Consider the following 27,777-nt stretch of genomic DNA (forward strand, 5'->3'; position numbering starts at 1 on the left):
AGCTTTTCATGCTTATACTGTGTTAAAGCAACTCTCATTAAAATTCATGGGCAGTAACCTTTTGATCAGAGGCAAGAAATGGACAGGTCAGGTAAAAACCTTCTGTGAGTTTGTGAAAAATTAAACTCTTCCCATTCACCTGGTAAATTAAGTTATGAAGAAATGAAATGTGTTTGTGCATCTTTAATATTCTCAAGAATATGCAGTGAAAATAATGCTGTGGCTTTTTTTTTTTTTTTTTTTTTTCCATTCCATATGAAGGATCTGGAGAGGACATTTATGTTTCACTCTTCCAGGGTGTGACAATCTGGTAGATGCAACTCTTTGACCACACCTGAAGTTCTCTGACTAGTGGAATGAGATAGTAATCAATCAAATTTCTGCGTAATAGAAATCACTTATGGAAATCTATGACCCTTGTAGAAGTACTTCAAACTGATTTATTATTTTGAGGCTTTGTATTTGCATGGGATAATAGGCATTTTGCATGAAATATTTATTATCTGCACTTGAAATGGTGCTGGGTGGTTAAAGTGTTATTTTGCCCTACTGGCACAGAGAAAAGCTAATTCAGGATATTGCTGATAAGGAGAATTCAGAGTTTACCAGAAGCCTTTTTAAATCACCCTTCTAGACACAACACTAACTATGTGTAGAGCTTTTCTCTACAGGTAGGCTGAATTATTTTATCCTGTTTAAATGTGAAATGGAATGTCTTGTTTGGGCCAGTAGTGGAGAAGCATTTGCTTCTCAGCAGGAAAGATTTCCTCTTCAGTCTGCACAATCCAAAGGACCCTGATACTTTGATTAATACTGGAAGGCAAAGGAGAGTGGGGGTTTCTCTCCTGACTGTATTAAAGGATGGTGGGATTCTCTGGTGAGAACTGCAGAATTTCTTGCCTCCTTGACCTGTTTTCCCCATGTCTTTTCCTTAAGAATGTTTGGAAGGACTAGTGTCAGCTAGCTTGAGGCCTTTAGCCTTCTTTGCATAAACAATTCCAGGTCCTTTAAGAGGTTTCAGCTCCCTTAAAAAGCCAGGCATAAATGGTAGGAACTGTGGAGAGATAAAGTACAAAGCTTTCCCCACCAAAGGACACGGATTAACAGATTTCTTGAGTGTCAGTTAAAGGAGAAATATAATAACAACATTTTGTTCTTTGTAGAGAAATAACATCTATGATTGTACAAGCCAGACACAAAAGAAAAACCCTGAAGGTTGTTTTGCTTGCTTTTTAGCTTCAGTGATTGTTTTTTTGCAGTGACTGATGCTGGGCTGTATCTGTGTGTCTGGTGAGGGGTGGGGCTGTACAAACACATCACTTTTCTGCTGTCAGGGAGTTGGGGATGGATTTTGAGAGGAAAGAGGAAATAGGAAGGCATAGACCCTATGTTGATGTCATCTGGGTCATCCTAAACTCTTGAATCCATCCATGAAACATAACACAAAGTGTCTTACTTCTGGCCTCACCTTTCCAAACAAATTTTAAGGTACTTTGGTTTATTTCAACACAGCAATATTTTGGAATGGTGATGGGTGAGTGATTCCTTCCACATGTGGGGCTGCGAGAGAGAGGCTGGTATTGGAGCTGGAGAGTCAAGACTGGCATCCCGTTGCAAAATGGAATGAGTCACTGCAAAAATGACTCACAGGGTCAGTCATGTTGATAACACTATGTGGATGGCACTGGCCTTTTTTCCAGTGCTGGTAGAAATGTTTGGTGTTTGGTATCCATAGCAGATAGATTCTGGAAGAACTTATGCTGGGAGTATGTGTGCATCCTGGAGGTGTGTCTGCTTTCAGCTATGAGGGAAAGGCTTTGAAGAAATCACAAAGCCCTGGGGGATTTCACTAGAAATTAGATCTTCTGTTGTAACTGGAGGTATATGTGGAAGTGAAAACCCAAAGCCAGACTTCTTCATTTCCCATGTTCTTAAAACTCTTCTTTGTTTTTAACTGAGATTTGAAGAAGTTTTTGAAGAGATTTGGGCACATCCTTGCAAATATTTGGCATAAGACATTTGTGTATGACACATGAGTAGTGCTAATGTCAGGAGAGCAACTGGAAAATCTCAGTATGAACACAGGAACCCATACAAAATTGTTTCATAATCAGTTATCATTTTACTGGAAAATCTCAATATGAACTTAAGAACCTTTAGGAAATTACTTTGTAATCAGTTATAATTTTCAAATTTTGAGATAAAATGCATGGGATAAAAAGCAAAAATTCCAAAAAGCATTTATTCAAAATAATTCAGACATCTGTATTATTATCAATGATGAAAGTAGGGTCCTTTAGGAAGGAAGGAAGTCACCCTGAAAACTCAGCTTCTGAGCTTACTGACATGGTTTTCTAAAGACTTTCCCAGGACAGTAACTGTAAGCATAGATATGTGTACATTCTTTCTGTTACACGTCTTGTGATAGGCATCTCTCATGTCCAGTGCAGTGGGAAAGTGTTATCCTGACCATCCAATCCCTGGCCGTGGTCAGAAGCCTGTAAATCCTGGGAGGAAAAATAAACTCTCTCTTCTTTTCACCACACCTCGACCTGTGTCTGTGTGATCTATTCATCTTCAGCGGCAACAGAAGGGTGATAAAAGGATGAAGCCAGGCTCTGCTTAGGTACTGGGCAATAGGACAAGAAGGAATGGACAGAAATTGATGCCCAGGAAGTTCCACCTGGACATGAGGCAGAACTTCTTCCCTGGCAGACTGAGAACTGAACAGAGACGGGAGAGGGTGGGGAATCTCCTCACTGGAGATACTCTAGACCCTTCTGGACACAATCCTGTGCCCTGTGCTCTGGGATGGCCCTGCTGGAGCAGGGAGGTGGGACCAGATGAATCAGTATGGTCCCTTCCAGCCTGACTCATTCTAGGATGTGCTGTATATCATCATTTTACTTAGGGAAAAGAAAACACACTTGCTTTTTTAATTGTTGTGAAATACAAAAAATAGTCTGGATGTCCTTTAATTTTTCACAGCAGCAGTTTGACATCACTGAAAGTGTAGTCGTGGTTTAACTCCTTTTCAAGTTAAATTACCATTGAAGCCCCTCTTGCTGCAGATAGCAGTGCTTGTACCTGGTTTCAGTGTGAGAGCAGGCTTGTGACTGGAGGAAGGGAGACCAAAGCTTTACCAAACAAATGCTGTGACTCTGAAAGATTGCAAAATGCCTGTTTGGAAATCATAGCTGTAACACGTGTTCAGCTCCAAGGGTGATTCATCTAACTGCTGTGTTGATGTCTGCATGTATCAGACCTTTCTGTGAAGGTGAAGTTATTTTAGGAGCAGGGGACAAGAGTAAGGCCACAGGCTGTGGCTACTGTCGAGGTGCTGGCAGGTTAGACAGGTTCTTGAGCACAGGGCCCCATGGTGTGACACATATCCCTTGCCATAATAGAGCACTGTGATGTGTGTGGGGACTTAGGACAAACCTTTCTAGGTGGCAGATTAAAAATCAGGTATGTGAGGCTCAGCTATGAGTGTTGTGGAAAAATAATCCTGGTTTTTCTAGCGCACGTGAGAAAGAAATGCAGGCAGCATCAGAAAAGGGAGCGATGGCTTCAGGTCTGTGTCAGACAAGAAAGCTACAGCTAGCAGTTTTAATAGTCTCTCTAGATGCTTTTATCTCCCCCTTCAAAGGAATAGAATAGAGTAGAGTAGAATAGAGTAGAGTAGAATAGAATAGAATAGAATAGAATAGAATAGAATAGAATAGAATAGAAATAGAATAGATTTCAGTTGTAAGGGACCTACAACAACCATCTGGTCTGAGCATTTCAGGACTAACCAAAATTTAAAGCATGGTGTTAAGGGTGCTGTCCAAATGCCTCTTAAACATGATTAGTAACAATGATTCTAAAACTGAAAATATTTCTGGTCTTTGTTCTGGTCCAGCCAGAGGTGGATTTCTAGGTATTTTCCCTTGGCAGTCCCAGCTTCATGGATCCACAAAGCACAGGTTAGGGAGGTGTCGTTCCGATTGGGAACGGCTATAAAGAACGACACAAACTCTCAAGGGAGTTTCAACAGGAGAATTCTGTGGTTTATTACTTCAGGCTTGTTTTATAGACTGGTACGTGGAAAGTACAGAAAAGAAACTCTTATTGGTTAGCAAAGTGCTACATCACCATCATTGGTCAGGGGCTCACTCCCCCCCTGACTCTCTCCTGCAAGGGAAAACAAGAGGACAGACAAACAGCACCTGGCAGTTGTTTTCTGTGTCTGAGGATTATTTTGAAATCCTCCTTTGAAATTCCCAGGCTAGCTTCTCAGGCAGGACTGAGAGGCCATGGGCCTGCAGTTTCTGCAGCTCCCTGCAGCCTGCTCCAAAGCTAGCATCCATAGGGAGGTTCTCAGACTGTTCTTCCCAGTGCTGTCAGGTGGATGACTAGGAAATTGTCAAGATATTATTTTTAATCAGATTCATGGTTCCATTAAGAATTTTACAATTTAAATTTCTGTGCAAAGTAATCTGAACACTCTGGCAGAATCTCAGTTAACTGTACTTATAAATCCTTTTGTATCTATAAGTATAAATATTTTTCATACCTAGCTAGAAACATTAATTATGGAACTGAGCTTTGAAATGCTGGGTGGTTACCTTTCAGTCAGTTTAAGAAAGCAGAAAAGAAAATGTTCAACCACGGAGAAGGGAGGAACGTTTCCCTCCAATTTTTAGGTTACGCTAAAGTGTTTCAGGACATTCTTCCTGCTGTCCTCTCAGAAAAAAAAAAAAACAAAACACCAAAGCTTTCTTTATGCAAATGCCAAGAACTAAAAAAATTATCCAAAACCCCAAAAAGTCATGCATGAAAAAAAAAAAAAATCACTAGATGCTTTTCCTTTTTAGCAGTAATGGTTTAATATTAGGGTCTGTTTTGGTACACAAAAAAGCTCCCTAATCTCTGTCCTTATTGAAAATTAGAAGGCCTTAATTATTTAGCAGCTATTTTAGATAAGCTTCTGCAGAGTAACCTCCTCCCTAAGCACCCTGTCCTCAAGGGAGAGGATTTTATTTCTGGGTAATCACACAGCACTTGCAACTGAAGTTAAATAATTTTTAATTCTGACCTAGCACTCATCCAAGGGAGCTGATCTAAACATATATTCTAACACAGATCTAATACTGTTGGACTAGATAAAGTTGATTTTGTTTTCTGAGTTTGTTTTCAACTTCATTTTCCAAACATGGATTTGGTTTTAAGCTTGCATTTCACTCTTTGGTAATTGAAGCAGCTATGCATTGCCTAAAGTGTGTGGATTAAAAAATTGCTTCTTGTAGGATTGAACTTTGTGTTTTATTCTATTGGTTTCTCTTTCTTATTCCTTACCCTCCCCACTCTAAATTAGTTCTTAAATTCTTCTCATATTTTCTTGGTGGTTTTCCTTTTCTCCCTTAAGTTTCTTCTAACTGTCTTGAGAACTGAGGAGAAAATATTGCTGAATACAAGTTGCAGTACTGAATATTGCTCCTTTGAAGCTGTCAGTTCTTAAGATGTTACGTGAGGTCTGTGAGATAAAAAGTGGTATGAAACTATATTTCAAAATGAACTGTCTTTTTTTGCCATTCTAATGAGGTCATTGACTTAATAGCTTCTGTGAGATGGTCAAATGAGCAAGAATAGGGTTTCCAAATATTTCTGGTTACAAACTCTTTGTGCCCTCGTGAGGTCTCTGATCATTTCCTGCTGACCACGCTACAGATTGCTACATAGCTTGGGAAGCCTGTGAAAAATCACTTCCCCTTTCCACCATCATTTCTTTTTTTAATTCATAAATTTTTGTGCAGACCTGGAATGATGTTCAGGGTTTGCAGGTGGGAACTGCTGCTTTAGACCACAGTGCATAGGTCACCTGCACGGGTCATCCCACCTGGTGTCAAAGGAGGCCTGTTTTATTATCCATAAGAAAACTCTTAACAGGGCATTAATTGCCAGTGATTTTGGACTACAGCTTATCATTTAATACAAGGGAGGGTTCTAACCATATCACCTATTTTACATGCTGAAAACCAGCTGACAAAATATGCTTTTTGTAGACCCATCTTTTAATGTGCAGGTGAGCATTCACCTCTGAAATGATCAGGGGGTACTTGAGTATCTTTTCAAGCTTTGGTGAATAATGCCAATGTCATACAGTGTTACCATCTTTACCTTTGTTTCTAATGCTGTCAGAGTGGAGGGCAAAGTGTAGTGGGCAAGCCTCCAGTGAGTTATGCAACATGTTATGTAATTTATTTAGCCCCAGCTGCTATGAAAAGCATGATAGGATGGATACCTTCACTGCTCTCAGCCCTTCAGAGCCTTTGAGCAATCACAATTGCTGTTGTCAAATGTAAATCAGCTGGGAAGCTCTTGCAGGAGACTTTGTACAGGTGATGGATGTGATCTTGGGAGCTAAAATTCATCTGCTTCGATTCTTTTGCTGCCTGTGCTTCCTTGGGTGTTTATTTTTTTATTTCAGTGATGGAACAGAGATGCATAGATCATCAAGACCTGCTTGAGGCAAACCAATCTGTGTCTTCCAGAGCAGGAGTAAGAAATAAGGCTGCTGCAATCAATCTGTGAGTTTTAAGCATTGTAAAAATGAAACAACTCCTGCCTTTCCTGGAAAAAATCTTAAGACTTCAGCTCTTAAAAAAGAAATTAAATGAGATGAAAAAAGAATACATCATGTACTGTCTGCTCTTTAGAATAGGTAAAAGGTGTAAAAGCCAAGGTGGGGAAACTCTGGATCTTGTGATTCAGTTTAGACAAGGGAGGTTACACCAAATTTTAGCTGATTGCTCAGTATTCTGTCAGTAAATGTATTTTCATTAAATACAGCAACAAAGCATGATATTCAAGGAGGAAGAGGTTGTTGAATATGCTTTCCCTTTTCCATATGATACTATCAGGGGAGAGGTAACATCCTCTCCTCAAAGACAAGATGTGGTAGGTAAAGTAAATACACTTATAGTAAAGTAAAAATGATTATAGGAAAGTAAATATGTTTATAATATGTTTATATTTTACTATTCTAAAGCTTACAATTGTTCTCATGTGTTATGAATCACACTGCCTTGAAATGATGGACACACTTCTCCAAGTGCACCAAATCACCATTAATTAAATGATGATTAGTTATGGAGGAAGCCCAGTCCTCTGACAGGCTCTCTCCCTGGAGGTCTGTCCCCTAAGACAAGACAAAACCACCTAGTCATAGTGACTAAGCTGTGGACCCCTTCCTGCTTCAGGACCCCATGTTATCTCCCTGTTAACTATTGGTCATTTTATCCTGGTCTCAGACCATTGGTCCCCTTCCTGATTCTCCCCTTCCCTATAAAAACTCTGGCTTTTGCCCAGTTCAGGGTTAGATCATCACTGGCCCCCTTTGCTGAAGCCTGCATTAAAGACTTTCTGTGAAATGCTACATGGTGTTCCCATCTCTTGTCTGCGTTGGCTGGGGTAACCCCTGAACACAGCTGGCTGGGCTGAACAGAGCTGATCACTGCAGGAGCAGAAATCACATCTAAAGGAGCTGATCACTTCAAGCCTCTGGCCACGCTCCTAAGGGTTACCCCTGGCTGGAAACAGCCTGGAACTGCCTGGATGGCTGCTCCTTCTTGAGATGTCTATCTGGGATTGCTGTTGGCAGAGCTGACAGACCCCCAGACCCAGCCACAACAATTAGTTAAACTCTCCTGAAGGGAGCTGGCTTAGCAGATACCCTGTGGTATCCCTTAGTAAGGTTTGTTTCCATGGGAAGGTTTTTTAGAGAATAAGTGATATTTTTAAAGCCTTGTCATTGTGTTTCTTCCTCTCTCAATTTCAGCTTGAGTTGTTTTAGACTGAAAATCTTACTTTAGGGGCTATTATTCTACTTATGTCTTATATTGACATAATACATGAAACTTTCTTTTTGTGAAGTAAAGCTATTGAACTTCTGACTGTTTGGTAATCCAAAAGGTGAGTTTAAATTTGGCATTAACAACTGCAGTGCCACAACCTCCTTTGATTAAACCTCTGATCAGCCTGGTGGATAAAAACAAGGGTCAAGATAAAGCATATTTGAAGATCATCTCTGTCACAGCGATCAAATGAAGCAAAGGCTGAATACCTCCTTAGAAACAGTATGTGTGTGTTTTTGGGTTTTTTTCCACTTTTGCAAGGAGGTAGCCTGACATTCTCTACATCTCAAGTTTTTTGGGTTTTCTGATCTTAAATCTTGTAATATTTTCTGAAGTAAATCACCACCTAAGAAATTAAAGAGGTTGTAAATAAGCATCATTATATTATTTTGGTTCTTTTTCTATTGACATAATTAAAATCACCTTTCTCAGCTTGCTACTAAATTTGAAATTATATTTATACTGTATATAACCATAATACTGAGGAGGAAAGATGTTAATAATTAGTATAACTGAAGCAGGGGGGAATTATTTCTTCTTCTGAAATATTTTGAGATAGCTGAAGGTGTGCTTTCTTAGAGCTGGACTAAGTGTTCTTATTTTCTAAAAGTATTTTTAGCTGTGTTAATAAAATCTGTGAAAACCCTTCTGGAGGAAGGAGGGATAGTCTCTTCAGATCACAGAGAGAATAAAGGTTTGAAATAAAATAGATCCAAACCTGGATAATCAAGACCTAGGGAAAGAATATAGGAACAGTAGATCATTTAGAGAGTCTTGGGAAAAAGAGAAGTGGAATTTTTAACTCTAACAACCAAGTCTTCAAATGCCAGTAGGCAGAGGCAGACTGAGGTGTGTCTCAAAACTGGCATGTAGTTCTAGTCTATTAATGGCACTAAAACCTTAAGAAATGCTGAGTAATAAATCACCATTCTAATAGAGTAATGTACAATACATAATAATGTAATCCTACTTGTCTGGGATTTTTGTGTGGTTCCTTGTGAGTATATTGATATTAGTATTTGATTTATAGCAACTCAACTTGTTCCTGAAAATTGAAAATAATCTATTGTGTATCTGAACCTGGACACACCTGTACACAACAAAGTGAACCTCAGTTCTGCATGTCTAGGTATGATCTCTAATATAGTGTAAAACCTGATATGTCTAGTTAACATTAAGTGTGGATACAGGTCTTGCATAAATACTGTGGATTTTTTTTTTTTAATTTTTTATTTTAGGGATTTCATTTTTACCTTCCATTACTTGCATAAAAACTTGTTGCTGTGAGGGTAACCAGTGTTTGGTGTGACTCATCATAGAAACTTGAGGGAATGTTTGGCTGGAATTTCTAACCTGCCAGCTCTGTGTTAAGCAAGAAAGGGTTTATTTTGTTCAGTCACAGAGTTTGGTATTGACTTTAGGCTGTAGTGCTCAGATGCCCTCAAATCACAGGGCTTTGCTCTCATTAAAAATAAGGGTCTCTTAACAATGCTCAGCAATGACCCAGGTGTGTGGATATGTGAATTTAAGTTTCTATACTTGGAATTAAGGGCTTAACTGGAATTGCTAAGCTTGAAGATTCTGCCTGGTATTTTTATTCAGAAGCAAATCAAAGGAAATAATCTGAAAAGAGTGTTTGATTTTCTTTAAGATTACCTTTATGACTTTAGCAATCATAAAAGGTAGTGGAGAGATAGGAATGGAAATAGATCAGAAACCAATTGAGTGTGGCATGAGTTGTAACAATGGATTTACTGTGGCTCTATCTTGAAATGAAGAGACCTGCAGAATGGCACCCTTTTACCTGGCATGGATATCCTGATGCCTGTCACATGCCAGGAGTAGGCATATTCCCTGTGGGTATGGCTTGAAGTTCTAGTTTAGGGCATAGCAAATGTTACTCTGCCTGAAAGTGTAATTTCCTGAGCATTTTGCTCTCAATTCTTTGCATGGAAAGGATGAGAGGGACAGCTTTCTTTCCCCATGTAGCCTCAGCACCCTCATGCTCTAATTTCTCTTCACAGCTGCTGGTTCATCCCTTTTTTCTCTAAAAAATTCTGTTCTCCCTGCTTTGCACTCCTTGAAGCTAAAACACAAACTTTGTATTTCCACAGCGAGGCTTGAATCCCTTCCTTAACTTTCTGTGTGGAGGAGGGAAGTCTTTTGAAAAGAATACGGGAACACTTTGTGCGAAGGGCTGGGTTCATAATTCAGCATTATCCTGGAGCACACTAGGATAGTCAGCAAGTATGTGATATTGAAGATTTGCCAGATACCAGAGCTCTGGATGACTGGAATATATTCTTCAGAAGGCTGTGAAATCTAACTACACAGCTATTCTTTTCTAACCACAGAACTAACAAGTTTGTCAAAGCTGGGTTTTCCACTGCTCAGTTACCACTTGGAAGCAAAACTTCCAGGAAAGTCCCACATCTTATTTGAGTACCTGGATTAGAAATGCATATTTCAAAAAGTCCCCACATATAATTCAAAGTTGTTTTAATTTTGGCATCTAAATATGTGTTGTTCAAGTGCTTGATTCTACCTGGCTCAAGCCTGGGATTAGATGATCTAAAAACAAAGCTAAAAACCCCACTGCAATGATATGATATGATATTTGTGATGGATATTATTAATAGTTTTTTTGTCATTTAATATGTTCTGGTCCTTTCAACGTCAGGGGCCATGCACCTAAGTGGGGGCAGCTCTTTGCCTTTCCTTGGCTGCTGTGACCTGGGTCAGGAATTGGTGGGGAATGGAGAGGGGGAATTGTGCTTTCTGAGGAGCTTCAAGCCCAGGGTGGGAGACTTTCTATTTCTTAGGTGTCCAGCTTGAGATACTAAATCAGAAAACTAAGAATATTTAAATCCTCAGATGTTCATTTCACAAAAATACCTTCTATATGGAACACCCTCACCCCATTCTGTGGGGAGTTTGCAGCTGAAATCTACGGAATCTGTGGAAAATTTGCAGCTGAACTGAGGTGTCTGATTTTTTTTTATATTTGTCTCATGTATTTAACAGCTATAATAGATAGGTATAGTCTGCAAGTAATATACAGCTGTACGGTTTGTTGTGTTGTGGGTTTGTCCTTTCTTTTCTCTTTTATTCACGTCAATACATCAGATTTCTAGTTTGGGATGAAGGGGAGGAGAGGAATCTCATTCTCTCTGCAGATGATTTACTTTCTGTGTCTGGGACTAAAGCAAATATTTCTTTTCACCTATTATATCTCATTCCAAGGCTTGAATCCAGAAGTGACAGCTTTCCCATTAGTATGATTTGTGGTTGGTTTGTTTTCATTTCAAGGGCTCCTCAGCACAGCTAGCAGCAGCCCAGTAGGTACTTTTCCACTGGATGGAAATCCAGGTGTCTTCTTGCCATTTTGAAACTTCACAGTTAAAAGTGCAGAGAAAATATTTCTCCAAACCAGCTAGAATTGTATTTGCATGCTTAGACTAATGTAACTTCCCTTCTCTTATTACACTGATCCTAGTATCGGTGTTAAATCAGTACCTAAAAGAAATCCAGGAAAATAAATTTAAAAGTTCAAAGATGTTTTTATCTTAATACACCAGCATATGATCTGGGATTATAGCAAATATAGTTGTGCTTAAGAGCAACCTCACCCTGGCATGTCCTGGGCTGGCAAAGTTAGTGCTGTCTAGTGAGCAAAGCCTCTGCTCAAAATCGGTATCAATAAACCTCAGATTTAATCTGCCCCTTGCTGGAATTGGTCTCATAATACTGCAGGGGCTTGTGCCTGTCAGAAAGGGAGTTTTCCTTGTGTCTGAAGATGTGCCAAGATAATTCCCACAGCAAGACTGGTTCTGTGGCAGCAGGATCTTCAGAAGGGTAACAACACACTTGCTGAAGAGTAGGAAAAATGAGGAGCCAGGGAGAAAAGTCCTGTCACAGGGCAGGGGAAGGCGCTCAGAACTTGTCCCTCCTCTCTCTGCCAGTGAACACAGCTGGGCTGGAAAGTTTAGGGTGCTGGGGCTGGGTTCCTCCTGCTCTGTCTTCTGCACTTACTCTGGTAGAAATGGTTTATTAAGGCCAGAAATGACTGCTGGGCACCCTCTCTAACACCAGCAAGAGAAGTTTAGATTTATTCCTGCTTCCCATTGAGCAGGATGGGTTTAAAGTATCTATCACCCCACAAAGCAGTCTCTAACTCCACATTTCTTGCTTCTCAGTGGATGGCATTTACAGTACCTTGTTAGGCCCTGGGTTTGGAGATTTCTTTAACATTGGGAAAAACTTATTGCAGCCCATCCTTACCTTTCCATGAACAAGAATTTTTGAAAATTGCTGTTTTGTACAGATGTGTGCTTTTTTTGAAGGGCGGTTTTCAGGATACTTCTTGAACTCTGGCTGACTATTTGGGAGTCTCTGGCTTCCTGGCAGTGACTGTATGGGACACACAGCGCTTTGGCTTTGTGCTTGTTCTTTTCCTGTTTCTTGATCTGCTATGCTCCTTCTCGCTTAGTGCAACAGTTTCTGCTATTTCCCACATGGGCCATCCTAGGTTGTGTTAATTGGTTAAAATGGTCAGAGAGAACAAGAATCAGGAGCATTGGTCTGGTGATGAGGCTGTAAAGGACTTCTAGAAAATATGATTGAGGACCATCATGTTTTCACTGCAATAGCTAACAAATGCAGTGTCCCAAAATGTTGGGACACAAATATGCTAAGTGACCTTTGTAAATAATTGAGGTGGCCTTAGATTCTTATCTGAGGGGTGTGTTGACAAGGAGGGGGGAAACCAGCATGAGCCTCTGGTGCTTGAAATCTTCTCTGAAATAGTCCCAGCATTTGTTATTGGAGGGTATGAAGCTGTATTTCATGCCATGGCACTGTATTTTTACTGCTTTCAGTGTACAAAGCTTTGTCGAGACTAGGACTTATGTCACTTGTGTGATTAGTTCCTTGGTGGCTATAAACTCTAGCTTAGGTATGAATGTTTCTTTCATCCCTTGCAAAGGCTTTACCTTCCCTCCTCTCCATGAGATTAAATTTGACAGGTTCAGTGTGTGTGGCAGAGCTCAATTTTGCCTTTGTTTTGTTTTGTTTTAGGGCTTTTTTTATTCCCCATGTAGCATGGTGCTAATGATAATGCAGAGCTGTGGACCCAGTCCCCACTTTAAGAGCTGCACAAACTGAAAACAGCCCCAATGTGCCAGCTCCAAATCATTTGTAATGTATGAAAAACATGAAACAAAAATTCCTTGTAGGCAGGAGGAGCACAGACATTAGTGAACCAATACTGGCCATGTCCTTGGCAGTCCCTGCAATCATGCAATCCTGGTCCTGTTTTCCTTTTTGCCCTGATGAGGTGATGGTCAGAGCAGATCACCCTGCTGTCACACATTTTATTCTTTCTCAGGATAAATGTTGTAAGTAATTGCATTTTTTTGGTGCTGCTGAGCTCTGGTACAATTCAGCAGTGACCAGATAAAACCAGACTGAGAACAGCTGTAAGCATTATTCTGTCCAGAACATCCGTATCAGATTTATCTTCCTGTGTGGTTGAGTGGCATTTCTGGGGAAGTTCACAAGCCTTCCTTTGTCCCCACCATGAGTCCTACAAATGGCCTTCTTGTTCTCCTGGTGCATTATGTGTTAAGCACATTAATTGATGAGAAGGGACCCTATGGTACTGTTTGACAGGAGCTGTGGTTCCTGAGTTGGTCAGAGGCTTTCTAGCATTATCATTTGAAAATTCTAGATCTTCAGAAGATACAATGTGCCTGTGGCACCTTTGGTTCAAGTATTCATCTGTCCCCTTGTCCAGTTCCCCTATTTTTCAGCACACTACTTGATTACGCTCCTAGAGATCTCAGGAGGCCTCCCAAACTGGAATGAAAGCTTTCTGGAAATGCAAAATTATCTTCCCCCTGCTCCCCCAGCTCAGTTATCACCAGATTGTGGTGTTTTACAGGTCTAATGGGAATTCCCAAACTTTGTGCTTCTGTGCTTCTTCCCCTTTGATCAGGGGGCAGGACAGGAACTTTGCAAATCCCATGTCAGATTTTCCAGATGGAACATTTAAAAAAATACGTCTGTTTATATATAAATAATTTTGGGAACAGTAGCAGAGTTAAATATCCCTCCTTTGTTTACAAACTACAGTCAGGGGAAAAAAACCCAAACATGGACTGGTTTGTAGTGAGGCAATGCTAGCAACTGCTGAGTGGGTGCTTCAGTTTTCTTTTTTGGGAACAAGATTCCCTCTTCCTCCAAGACTGCTGAGGGAGCACATAAACCCATATGATTTGGTCAAAAGTAGCTGAAGAATTACATATATATTAAAGTATGAACATAAATAATGTTTAAACCGGGCTGAAAAACAGGCTTTAAGCACATATCCTCAGGAAATTTTGAATTTTACTTTCCAGTGCTGTTAATTCCCAGCTGTCAGCCAGGAGCCAAGAGATTTGAAGGAGCCTGGTCCCACAGGGAGGAGCTCGGGATGAATTTGAGTTCAGTGCCTTGGAACCACCTACAAGGCAGAGCCCTTCCATAGTTTAGTGGCACACAGAGCTTTGGACATAATAAAATGTCATACGAGATATTTTCTGGTGCCTAACTAATATGGCAGCTGGATGTTCTTAAGTCTGTGGAAGGATTAAATCTGTGGTTTGGTAATTTTGTAGTGCCCAATGCTAGTCTAAGTCCTGCTGGTTCTAGTTACTGGAAATTCAGGCTCCAGTGCTTTTCAGCTTTTCCTTGAGGAATGCTTTCTTTGCTCTGCCTTCTCTGAACAGCCCTTTTTGCTGTAACTCAAGTTATACGTTTTAGATTGCTAATCTGAAAATAGCTGAAAGTAGTATTAAAATATTTAAAGCTTAATTTACTTGTAAAGCCGGTAGATTCCCAAGTCATGCTGAGGTCTGCTCAGTGATCTGTGTATTTTAGCATGGTTTCCTCTCTCAAGCCTTCTTTCTGTGGTCTTCCTACTGATGCTTTGGTTTGGACAGTTTTTTGTCCTAAGTTTTTGTACCACTTAACATAGTGGGACACTGAGCTGTGGGTCTTGTAGGTGCTCCTAGAGGTCTAAAATGGGAGGTATTTTTCTTTCCTCTTTATAAATAAAACCCTTTAATAATAAAATAATAAATAAAACTTCTTTTCTTTCCTCTTTATAAATAAAATGTAGTGTGGAGGGTGTTTTCAGTTGGAGATTTATGTAATTGGCTACATGTTTTTGAGTCTGGAGGAAAATCAGTGTGTGTTTATGTAAACTAAGCTCCATGTTGTCTTGCAATATACAAAATGTGACTGTAGTCCTGATTTCGAGAATTAAAAGGTATTGTTCTTTCCTTTTCTTTCTGTTTTCCCAAAGAAATGCCTATACTACAGTGTCTTATAATGGCTATAAAGCATTTTCAATGTTTTTTATTTACAGAGTTCGATTTTTGCCACCATCCTGTACAGAGTAATTGATGGCTCTATATATTAAATAAGTAGTTTATTTACAGAATTACAGGACATTTAGGGCTGGAAGGGACCTCAGGAGATCACCCAGTCCAACCTCTGTTCTCTGGCAGGGTCACCTGGAGCAGGTGACACAGGAATGCATCCAGGTGGATTTGGAATACCTCCAGATAGGAAGACTCCACACCCTCCATGGGCAGCTGTTCCACTGCTTTGCCACCCCCAAGGTAAAGAAATTCACCCTCATGCAGAGGTGAAACTTGTTTTAGTTTATGACTTGCAGTTGTAATTAAACAAGTGACTGCTCGTTATTTGTGAGTGAGGAAAAATGCTCCCTGGAAGCAGTTCTGGCAGTTCTGCTATCACTGTAATGCCTATAAAATTTTCTTTATGCAACAAGTGTGGCACCTGCTCTAGCAGTGCCTACTGTGCATCTCTGCCATCTGTCATCTGAGAGTGATGACATGACCTGGGATGTGATTCCTAATCAGGCGAACAAGGAGAGGAAAAAATGAGAGTAATACATGGATGCATGGATGTCACAGCATGTTAATTAAACAGTCTGTATTGAAGTAAAATGGCTGGTGGTGACTTAATTTCTGGACACCCTTGGCATTCATTTTCTGAAGGAAATTTGAGGCAAGATGATTTTCATGCCCAGTGTTGGAAGGTAGGATGGGAAAGAGCAGGAAAGGTACTGCAGCCACCATGGTAATCCAGCAGAATACCAAGTACCAAGGGTGGGTACTCTCATCCCAACAGCTTCAAATTAAACATGACTTTTGCCATTCTGTAAAATCTGCCTTAACCTTCCTGAGATCTCTCCATGTCCATGTGTGAATCTGTCCTTCCAGAAAGCCTGGCAGACTGCTGGGTTCGGTAGCTCAGGTGCATAGATGCCTTGGGGGCTGATGACTTCTAGAACTGTTTGGGTTTGAACCAGAAGGATATGAACCGAAATAAAAAAACCAATAAAATATACAGCTATATTCATGCTTGCAAATACCCTCAGGTGCTGCTCCTTTGAATACCATGCATTTTTCTGCTAAGTAAGAGAAGGAGAAAGGAATATGTTCTGATTACTTTTGTTTGACAAAGAAAGGAAGCCTAATTTTTAACTCTTTTGTGTTTTCTGAACAATTTATGGCCATGATTTCATTATTCAAACACACAAACAAGATCTTGTCTTTTTATTGTGCTTCTGAATATAAAATCCTTGGCAGTGGGCTCATAAAATAGTGAGCTCAAGGTATCTCTCAGCTTTGAGATGTTAAAAAACTAAATTTTTGGCTAGGATGCAGTTTTGTACAGTTCTTGTCCCATGCCAAATGGAAAGATTGGACTACTTGGTGCATTTTTTTTTTTTTTAACAAGTCAAACTTAGAGGGTATTTTTAATTAAAATTTCTATATAGTTCCATAAAATTTCTATAAAGTTCCATAGTTTTAGGAACAGTCCAGTGGAGAAACACACACATGCTCTCCATTACCTCCAGCCTATGAGGGGTGAGTACCTGTCTCATGGGTTGGGCACAGAAGGAATTAGGGTGACATCAGGCTGATTCCATGATCCTTGGTCCCTTCCAGCTCAGTATATTCTACAATTCCAATCCCTATATTATCTGTATTGTCAACTTCCTTGATGATATTTTGGAATGGTAGAGTATTTGGAGAGTTTTATCTTTTATTTGAATGTTAAATGTGGGAATTGGGTATTCCTGTGAATGTCTCAGCTTTGTTTTTCATCTTGAAGTCTCTACCCTTCATGTTTCTGGAGAAAATCTTATAAATGCTTATCTTGGATAGTAGAAAAAATGAAAAGGCATATGAGAGAGCCAATTAATATTCTAGAATTTCAGAGTCCTTGTATTGTAGTTGATGTCTTGTGATTGAGATCGTGTCTTGTGAATTTAGGTTATGTTCTATATACCAATGCATGAGGAAAAAGCAGGAACTGGAGGAAAATTTCACCATCTGAACTTTTTGCCTTTTTTTTTCTCTCCACTCTTTGTGCTTGTATTGGATGACTGCAGGAAAAAAAGGGTGGTGGTGGGGAATGCGCATAAGACAAAGATTTGTTGATCACATAATGGCGTCAATTGTTCCCAGCAGAGCAGTGAATGTTTCTGGGACTTAATTGTCCTCCACAATGAGTAACATGCTCTGTCTTGTACTGGGGTAAATCGGCCTTTCAGAGGGAGAAACACGTGATTTTTTTCTTAGTGATCTGCTTTTTCCTGGAGTTGGTTCTTCCTTGGCATTATAAAAATGTGTGAAATAGATTTTGTATGGATTCAATTTCCTTCCTTTTCAAAAGCAATTAAGATAATGCTATAAATGTTTAAGGCAATGCAAGGAACTTCCATAGGCCAATTTTCAATCTTAAGGGACCAAGATCATCCTTCCTGGTGAAGACTTTCTGAAACACCCTATTATTCAATGGGTACTGGCATCTCTGCAGTTCACTGGAATTTGTAGCACTATTCACAAGTTTTTTCAACTGTTTTGTTTGTTTGATTAGTATTTATATGATGCTGCTTGAGGGTTTTTTAATGAATTTTGATGGGTTTATGGAAAACACAGTGTATAATAAATCTTACAAGTCTTTAGTGAGATCACAACTTTGGGAAATTGTATTAATGCAATAATGCATGCACTAGGTGCCTAAACATGTTTAGCCTCCTTTAAGATTTGACATACCATCATTTAGGTGAGTAGAAAACACCTACAACTGAGTGCTCATCACATTGATGATATGTTGCCAAATAATTTTCTCTTCTGAGGTGTTTTGTTTCTGATTATTGATAGTATCTACCTCTGCCTTATGCTATTTAAACTGCTGAAGTGGTAGGAGATGCTGGTGAGGGGAGGAAGGGATATGGATGATGCTGCATTCTAGGAATAGCAGCAGTATTAAATATTTAAACCTGGCCCTACCTCTGTTACCTGGAGTTAGAGATGAGCTGTGAAAACCATAAAAAAAATGGGGAGAAATGCACTTTAGAGAGGCAACCTGGGAGCTCAGTTCATTGAACTTAAAAAGGGGATGGTGGAGAACTGTCTTGAACTCATTGTCCAGGAAGGGATGTGGAGAAAACATGGCAATAGATGTTTCTTAAATTTCTATTAATGTGCTGTCTGAAGCTTGGGCTAGCAGAAACCTGTGTTACAGCGAGTGTTTTTAACATGGTGTGGCTTTAATTGTCAGAACAGTTTGCTAACAGTTGTGTTGAAATGTTCAATGAACCCCTGGCGCTGTTCTTGTTTGAAAAATAATTAATTTGGGACAAACCTACAGGGGTCAGCGTTGAACAAAGAAGCTCCAGCTGGCTCCTGAGTTGGGCATTTTATAACAATTGCAGCCATGGAAGGAAACCTGTAATCGTTCAGGAGCATCTCAGGAAGTCTCTTATTAGTAAACTTCTTAATTAGTAAATCTCCGAGGGCCCTAGCCCAGCCCTGAGCATGGAGCAGAGGATGTTAATTAATTTATCCTTGCTCACATGCTTGTGATGCAAATACACAAAATGTTGTTTCTGTTGTACTGCAAGAAGGGGATAGGGGTGAAATTGCTTCTCAAAGCAGTAGCATGGGGTCTGTGTTTGCTCCCTTCTATAATGGCAAAGCCTCACTGCAAAAATAACCACTCAGGCTTTTTAATTCTTATCTAGGAAACTGTGGCTCTTGTTTCAGTTGCTGTAACTGTTGAAATTGCTGGATTTATATGGATGATCAGTTGTGAGTTAGGATTAGAATCACAAGTACTTATGAAATAGGTGATTCAAAATCAGAACTTTTTTTTTTTTAAGAACACACATATGAGAAAGAAGACTTCCCTCTATTTTCATCCATCTCCCCACACTAAGAGGATACTTCCTGTCTTTTGGTTTGCTCCTGTTTATTTTTCCTCCTTTCTCAGTATATTAATACTTTCCTGTCAGGGCAAGTTTAATTAGTGGATATATGCAGGTGGGTGCATATATTGGTACATTCATACATTCATTATGCTTGATTAAACCTGATATTAAAAGACCAACTGAGGACATTTTCCATATCTGAGGTTTGGAGATCCCTTTGTATATCTGAGGGTGACTGGTTAATTTAGTAATTAATTAATCAATCAATCTACTGAATCTGCAGAATCACAAGGTGAATTGTTACTTCAGCTGTTTTACAGACCTGCAGCCCAGAAGTGTTGGCTTCTCATTATTTATATGGTTTCAGCTACAGACATTTTAGCAGCTGTGCATTTGGACAAATTCAATCCCAAGGGGAGGGAAGAACTTGTAATATTTAATGCTGCTTTTCAAGCACGGAGTTGGAAAACTGACCAGATGTCACACTACATAATACAGGCTCTCATTTTCTCTTATTATATTAATGGAAAAACTCCTTTCCATTTTATATTTTGGCGGTTTTTTTTTCTTCAGCAGCCTGATGGTGATTTGGTGGTGGTGGAGTGGTTGGTGGCTGATGTCAGTGCCGATGTTAAATTATGACAATGATGGTGAAATGTTTTGCTCTCTCCAGAACAGGCTCCATGAATGGAAAACCTCCCACAGAGTAATTGTGAATTACATGCATGTATCGGGTACGCTGCCTACAAAATCTTGTGCCTATAAATACACCCTAAAAACCAATAAGAGATTATACAGCTTTAATTAGTTGGGAGTGGTGGGGGGGAAATAGGAAAAACACAGTTCCGGGGATGAGGGAGGAAATCGTTGAACTGGCCTTGGCTGGCTCTCTGTATGCAGGAATTTCAGCCTAGGGTGGAGGTGCAAGACGTGAAAGAGCAAAAGAGAGAGAGCAGGGACCGCCTGCTCCCAAGCTCTTCCAGGAGTAGGCTGAAAGTGGGCGCTGCCCTCCCGGGCTGTGCGGCTCTGCCCCGGGAGCACACGCCCTTCCCGGGAATGCCGAGTGCTTGGCGCGGACAAGTCGGGCGTGTCTCGGCGAGGTGATACCTCACTCATGTAAGGGAGAAATTGCCCACAGAGCAGGCGAAAAATTATCTCCCCCCTGCCCTTCTGTTTGATTTCTGGTGGCTCTTTGTAACGTAATGCGATTTTGTGAGGCTTTTGGCTCTTCAGCCGGCGCAGAGTAGAGGAGTGCCACTGACTTCAGCCGAGCGGTACTAGCTGGCACCAGCTGAAAATGGTGTTGTGCAACTCTAGTATCCTTATTCCCTGGATATGGAAGAGGGATATTTTGCTTTGATGTGATGCTGCAGATTTCAGGGCGTGCAGGATGCAGCTTGGCTCATAAGCACCAGGTCGGGATGCTACCTGGCAGGTTAGGAGCCTGAAGAGTGGCACCCGAGAGCCTCGCCTCACCCGCCGCAGCCTGAGGTCCTTGTGGCTCCAATCATAACCCCAGGAAGGGCTGCGAAATTGGAAATCCCGTCAGTTTGCCACCAGGGAAGGAGTTAAATTGGCAAAAAGGATTATCTCCGATAATACCCATCCTTGCCCAGTCGGGAAGGAGAGTGTTCAAGTGTTTGCTTTGCCTTGTGACCTTCCCAACCTGTGGAAAGATGTCGGGAGAGCTTTCAAATGTAAAGTGAGGGTCGTTAGCTCCTCCCATCTTCTCTAGGGGTTTCTTTCTTTAAACCATGAACTGTTAACTTATGCCAGATAAAGGAGCTGAGCACTGATGACCCCAAAATGCACTAAAGCCCCTGCAATTCATAGGAACTAGACCTTTCGCTCATTTCCTGTTCTTTTTTTTTTTTTTTTTCTTTTTTCCTCCCTCTTTCCTGGTCCTATTGCTTTGTTTCACTGTTGGATCTATAATGGGAAAGTTAATTTGAATCTCACTTGTGGAAAAACACTGAAACATATCTTCTTGCAGACTGGGATAGGATAAAGCAAGCTGTCTAGTTTATTTTATTTTATTTGGGTGTTTTTTGTTGGTTTGTTTTTTTGGGCTTTTTTTGACCAAAAAGTAGTGTTCTGGTGGCAAGCAGCAATTGCAAAGGAAAAGACAAGTAAGAAATAAAGTGTAACATTAATGGATGGGGTTTCTAATACACAGCAGGGTAAAGGCTTTCTAAAACAAAAGCTGTCTCTGTTTTATCACATAATCCCTGTGATGCAGGGGCCCTTCATTAATCTGACTCATTTTTGACACAATACCCTGTGCTGAGACCTTCCAGTTATGTGTTTTAAAGGCAACCAACCCCCTGAGGACTTCATTCCTTGCTCCCAGCCTTTACCCTGGGAGAAGAGGAGGAGCACTGATTCCCTATCTTCTTTGTACTACTTGTGATAGGATGCTCAAGGACCTTTTATAATTTCTCTGATTTTTCCAAGGCTGGAAATTCCCTCTGCTCACAGAGAAGTTGCTTCCTACCTTTGATCATAATTTTATCTTTTCCCTTTCTGTCCTTTCCTACAGAGTGCACCCTCCTTCACTTGATTTTTTTGTGTGGCATCTAAGGATGTGGCGTTTGGGGTTTCTGTTTACTCCAGATGCCAGGAACAGGTTTTTTTTTTTAGATTCCATACAATCAATCAGTGCAGTTAGCACTGCACTGATTAAATTAAAGTGCAGTTATTAGGTGATTTAATTAATTAAATTAAGTGATTCTCATGCAAACAGACTTTGTCCAGGATAGAGTCCTTCAACTCAAACATACTTGTAGCAGGGCCAGGACTTGTTGCATGCAACCTGGTATTTGAACAAAGCAATGAAAAATTATGGATAATTTTTCTCAGAAGTCCTTCCTGTGCTGTTTCCAAGAATGGACTATAGATGCTTTTTTGGCAACACTTCATGGTTGCTTATATATTTTCTCCCATGTCTCAGGTGTACTATTTGGAAAACTACATGTCAGGAATGCTCAACCATCACTAAGTTTTGTATAGGAGCAATGTACAATATTAATCAATAAATGCACTCTTTAGTTACCATTTCCTCATTTTTTGGGAGGAATGAAAAGAGCCAGGGTGAAAAAAGAAAGTTTGTTCTTTATATGTTTATCTCAGTTAATTTTGTCTACGTTCCCCAAGGTTGCTAACACACTAAAGAAGTGTCATAACGCCTGGTTTATCTGAATCTGCATTGTTTTTATTTTTAAGGAATTTTTCTAGGTATTCTCACTCAACATTCCTTATGTGCCAAACAAAAAAGAGTGAATCAAAGCCCTGCTGGATTAGATTTCCAAGAGTGCATTGCCAAATGAAGTGACTTATCTGGGGTTCAGGAAGTGAAAGGATTAGAACTGAGAAGATGACAAGAGACCATGGTGATAGATCTAATTCTCCCTATCCTGAGTAGTGCTGGCATTCCCATAAGGAAAGGTTTAGGGAATGTCTTTCTGGGATCACTCATGTTCAGGCTCTCAGGGGCTAGGAAGGACCTGCTGAGATGTGGCAGCTGGATCCAAGAGGAGAGAACAATTCCCAGTCAGTGCAATGTGTTGCCTCCTAAGGCCTTTGTTCATGATAGTAGTTATTGAAAATATGAGGAATGGGACATGGGAAGTCAAGTAAGACTTGACAGACTCTGGTTTTTGTGTGTTTTTGCTCATGTGCCCATGAATTTGGTGCCCACTCTGCAAACAAGTCAGTGCAGGATTAACTCGTTACCATGTGCTGTTCCAGAGGAACATTTCAAGGATCAAATGCGTTGCCCTGATAGAAGGTGGCAAAATTCAAGTATATTTGCACCTAGAGAATAAAACCAGGGCATTACTAGCTTGGAATTTTTCTTTCTCCTTTAAGGCAGTTGTTTAAGAAAAAAGGCTTAATGATTCTGTGGCCTTTGTGGTGTGGAGCATCCTACTATTCCTTTTGAATAACTTTCTGTCAAATAAATAAGCTGCCTGTTGGCTCAGTCAGTGAGATTTGACACACATACACATGTGAAATGTATTTCAAAGACTTTATCTGTCAGTTTTTAAAACTATTTCCCCTCATTGTACCTTCCTGGCAATTAAGAGTGCCTGATTTCCACGATAGCAATTTAATCTATTGTCTTGAGAATCAGGCGGATGTGACGTCTGCATTTTTATCTTTCCTCTTAAATGGACAAGAGTTCCTGGCTTGTACAAAAACAAGAGATTTCAGACCAAAGCCATTGCAGTCTTGACTTTTGAGGCACCAGGGGAACAATGATACTGTAGGTGGAAACTGGAGGAGTTTCTTGCTCATGTGCAAAAGGAGTCTTGCACAGAAAAAGGTACATTCATTTTTAATTAAGCCAGTGATAAAATGGTAGAGGGTTTTGTACTGGCAGATCTTACTGGATTGTATTCTGATTTGTTAGTGGCACCTGCTCCATTAGAACTGGGGGGAAACTCCATCTGCAGTTCAGAACAAGTGGGAGGTGGAAGGGAAGGGATTTACACCTTGCCTTTTTGCACTGCCTGCTTTGTAAACCAAAAGGGTTAAAGAACAGCAGTATGTGGTTCATCACTGTAACACTGTGCATGCAACAAAAATACAGTAGTATTGATTACAAGTATATGATTACAAAGTATGTTATCTGAAAATAATAAATGCCTACTGTTTTCTTCACCATTCTTTGTAGTGTCATTCCCATGCAGTTGCCACTTTTGAGCTATCTTGCAGCCTTATGCCAGTTTGGGATTTGCAGCATTATATTTGACTGAGTTATAGAACAGATCTTTCTTTTCCTGTCTTGTGTAAATAAGTCAAACTCAGTGTTTATTTATGTGGCTGTGAGTTGGACCTACATAATTAAGAGCAATAAGAAGTGTGTGTCTATACCTGAAATCTCAATTTGTCTTTGCAAAATGCATTCTAGTCTTTAATTGGAGAAAAGGTGTGTCTGGTCTTTTGGAAGATATATAATATGTTAACTTTGGTATATTTAATTCTCTCTAGTTGCTTATATGATCACTGAAATTAATTCCCTTAGATGGATCTCCCTACAGCCTTCACACTTAACTGTTGATGTTTGGCCACAGAACCCATGTAGTTCACCATCTGCATGACCCTACTATCCTGTTATTAATTATTACTTTTTAAGGCCATCCTGGAGGTAGTTTATAGACATATGGAAAACAAAGACTGACATTCTGGTTGTGGAAAGGAGGAGGCAATGCTAACACTGGTTTTGTTGAATGAAAATTTTCACCCTGGATCTCTAATCTCTGTGATTTCCTCCCTTTCCTTCTAGTTTCTTATCTCAAGCATGTTATCACTCTGAAATCAGTGGATTATGTGGCTACAATGGTCTGCCAAGCAAACCTTCTGGCTGGTGCAAAACCTGTCTATTTTTTCTTTCCCTTTGTGTATGTTTGGGTGGAAATCTTGTGCTGCAGAGATGACTTCTACTGAAGCCAGCTTGGCTGAGCCAGTCTGGGGTGCTTCTCTACATCAGGCTGGCTGAGAAATAATGCTGTGTGCTAAAGGGCTTTGTGTGCAGAGTGTTAACTGAGGCGAACTGTAATATGTGTCTGTGTTGGCTTGCATTTCCCTGCCATGAGAAGTGAAAATTGGGGAAAAGAATAATTAATAACTCTCCTTGATTACCTAGTTAAAGCAGGATGGAGTGCAACTGAATTACCTCAACTGTCTGCATGGATTATGGCCTTCTGAAATGTTGCAGAACCTCAGTAATAATTTTCTTTATAAAGAAAGGATAGAAGATGATGAGGAGTTCTGAAACAGACTGTGTCTCAAACTAAGAGTATTCTAAACTGTCTCTTTTTGCTTTTCAACAGATGCTCCTCTTGACAGTGCTGCAAACAAACCTACTGCTGGCCACTGTAATCACAGGTAAGAAAACAGGTTTGGACTAGAATATAATTTCACTATTTTTTGGTGAGATATGAACCCTCCTTCCCCTTTTTGTACCGACTCAGGGATTGTCCTCACCATGCTGAAGGCATCAAAAAAGTAATTCCTTTTGTCTATTTACCTTGAAACAGGCACTGTTTTGAGTCCCAAACACTCCCTGAAGTCAGGGATGTTTGAATAAAATACGGAGCTTTCCTAGTGCCCTATAGGCTTCAGGGGGGTTGCAGGCAGGTATAGATGAGCACATGGCATTCCTCAAAGGATCAGGATTTAAATTACCCATGAAAGGTTTGGGCTGGAGGAAAGAAAGTAAAAAAAAGGCATTTCAGTAATGCATCTTAATAATAATAAAAAAGCTGTGATCCTATAGACTGCCATGCCAGGCTTACAGTCTGTCTAGAAGCTACCAGGATCTCAGTGGGCATAAATTCCAGCAGAGAAGTTCCTGAACTGCAAAATTATTGCTTTAAATTGCAAGTTCATGTTGTGTTTTGATACCCAGGGTTGTCAGGTGCTTCAGTTCAGGAGTCATCCGTTGCCCGTTGCAGCCTTTTTGGGAATGATCACATCAGAACATTTGATGGTTCCTTGTACAGTTTTGCTGGGGACTGCAGCTACCTCCTTGCTGGAGACTGCCACAAGCACTCCTTCACGCTCTTAGGTGAGTCTGAGCTGGGTTCCATCACTGGAAAAAAAGATAAATGGTTCCCCTTTGTCAGATAGGATGGACCACTGCATAAAAAGAGGTCTTGGCTGGGTTTTTTTTCATCTGTTTGTGGGTTGCATTAGGGTTTTTTGGGCTTGTTTTGGAAAGTGGGATTACTTTTGGGGCTTCTGTTATCCCTTGGTAATGCAGGTCACACATAAATAAGCTGCTGAGAAACAGGGATTTTCATACTACTCCAACTAAAAAGGGGAAGACCTTTACTAATTTTGAATTTTTCAATTCATCTTCATTCGGAGATGTTGCCAAATTAAAGCTGAATCCAGGAATAAGAACTATACAACCCTTTAGAACTAATTTTATCTGTATTCTAAACCATACCAGTAAGATAAATCCCACCTTCTGGGACAGAAGGCCTTGGAATTAGCATAGGCCTCTGCAGAGTTATTCTTGGGCATAGAAGTGATGATATCTGTACTGAAACTGTGACATTCATACCAACTGCTTTGGCAGATGTTTTTATATTCACTAATAACTGTTCTTTGTTGGTCATAGTTTAAAATAAGTTTTTACTGACTACAAATTGTTCTCCTCGGTCTCAGAACTAAAAGTATTTGTTGTGTCTCATCTCCTTAGGTGATTACCAGGATGGGGACAGAATTGGTTTCTCTGTGTATCTTGGAGAATATTTCAGTCTTCGTGTCTCTTTAGATGGAGTTGTGATGCAGGAAGACAAAAGGTACCTGTAGGAACTATAATTCTAGGAGAAAACAACCTGATGGGTTCCGTGAGTCACATGCTGAGAATTTCCTGGGTTTTTTTCTCCACAGCGTTTCCATACCTTTTGCCTCCAATGGTATATTTATAGAGAAGGAGGCAGGTTATTATAAAATATCCAGTGATGAGCATGGCTTTGTGGTGAAGATTGATGCCAGTGGAAACATTCAGATACTCCTTCAAGAAAAGCACTATAATAAGACCTGTGGGTTGTGTGGCAATTTTAATAAATTCCTTGAGGATGACTTCAGAACTCAGGAAGGTAAGGTTACCACTAACTGATTGTATTTTAATGGATGCTCTTGCGCACTTTTCCTGCTGGGTGATTCAGCAAAGATGTTGCTGATCCAGCAAAATGTTTCTGCAGAACCTGTCAGGTACCTCAACTTGGTGTGCTGAAAAGCTAAGTCCTTTCATCTTCCTTTCTCCTGAAAGGAAATGACTGTCACATCTCATTCCTGAGGAAAGCCCAGGCATCTGAATGTAGCATGTTTAGAAACCTGAAAACTTTCAAATGCAAAAATAAAGCTACAGGTTAATTTATGTGGGTAGACTGGCTAGAAGAAGACCCAGCAAAAAAGCTGTGTCAAACACCCATTGACTGAACTTCTGAATTTTCATGAATTAGCCCAGAGGTAGTAAGAATTGATACTGTTGCAACAGCAGAAGATTAAATTCCTGCTGCTTGCAGGTTTGGCATGGGTGCTGTTCCATAAAGGGATTACCTTTTAATGGCATTTCCCTGTCTGTAAGGGCTGTTGGATTGGGTGTGCACCTTATATCATGCCAGTTCCTAATGAGAATGGGAGGCAAGACTGCTTTTGCTGCTCAGCACATCTTTGTGTGAAGACTCAGAATTTCTGAAAAGCCCTGAATGAGACTTTGAAGGATTGGTCTTGATTTGTGGGATTTATGAGTGTCTTTTAATTCTGAGCAGTTGCCTGAAGAGGAGAGGTTTGAAGTTAGTTAATACATTAATATATTAGATTGATAATACGAAGTGTGTATTAAAACTAAATGATACTAGAAGATAGAAAGGCAGGCAAAGCAGCTTGGAAAGAAGCCTAGAAGTGCTCCAGATATGTGTCCTACTGGCACACAGGATACATAATAGCTTCAGTGTACAGGAAAAAAAAGAGATCTCATGGTATATTAAAATGATTAATCTGTCCTTCAGAAATGTAAATAATAAGAAACAAACTCTGGTCACAGAACTGCTTGCCAGGGCTTGGATC

The 27,777-nt window shown here is 40.2% G+C and overlaps 1 protein-coding gene across 3 annotated transcripts in view; it reads left to right on the forward strand.

The window, feature by feature from the left end:
* Positions 1–27,777, forward strand: part of VWF (von Willebrand factor) — a 153,709-nt gene that overhangs the window by 1,668 nt on the left and 124,264 nt on the right. Inside the window, exons 1-5 of one of the 3 annotated variants that reach the window (XM_086885149.1) lie at positions 23,359–23,515; positions 25,026–25,080; positions 25,604–25,762; positions 26,402–26,504; positions 26,596–26,804. In XM_086885149.1, coding sequence (XP_086741275.1) covers positions 23,486–23,515; positions 25,026–25,080; positions 25,604–25,762; positions 26,402–26,504; positions 26,596–26,804 — 556 coding nt within the window. In that variant the 5' untranslated portion in view covers positions 23,359–23,485. Of the gene's footprint in view, positions 1–23,358; positions 23,516–24,619; positions 24,918–25,025; positions 25,081–25,603; positions 25,763–26,401; positions 26,505–26,595; positions 26,805–27,777 lie in introns of those variants that run through there. The other 2 variants (XM_086885148.1, XM_086885151.1) reach the window with 2 other exon arrangements.

The sequence above is a fragment of the Cyanistes caeruleus genome, chromosome 4, assembly GCF_971803275.1.
Source record: "Cyanistes caeruleus chromosome 4, bCyaCae1.hap1.1, whole genome shotgun sequence".
Taxonomy (NCBI): Eukaryota; Metazoa; Chordata; class Aves; order Passeriformes; family Paridae; genus Cyanistes; species Cyanistes caeruleus.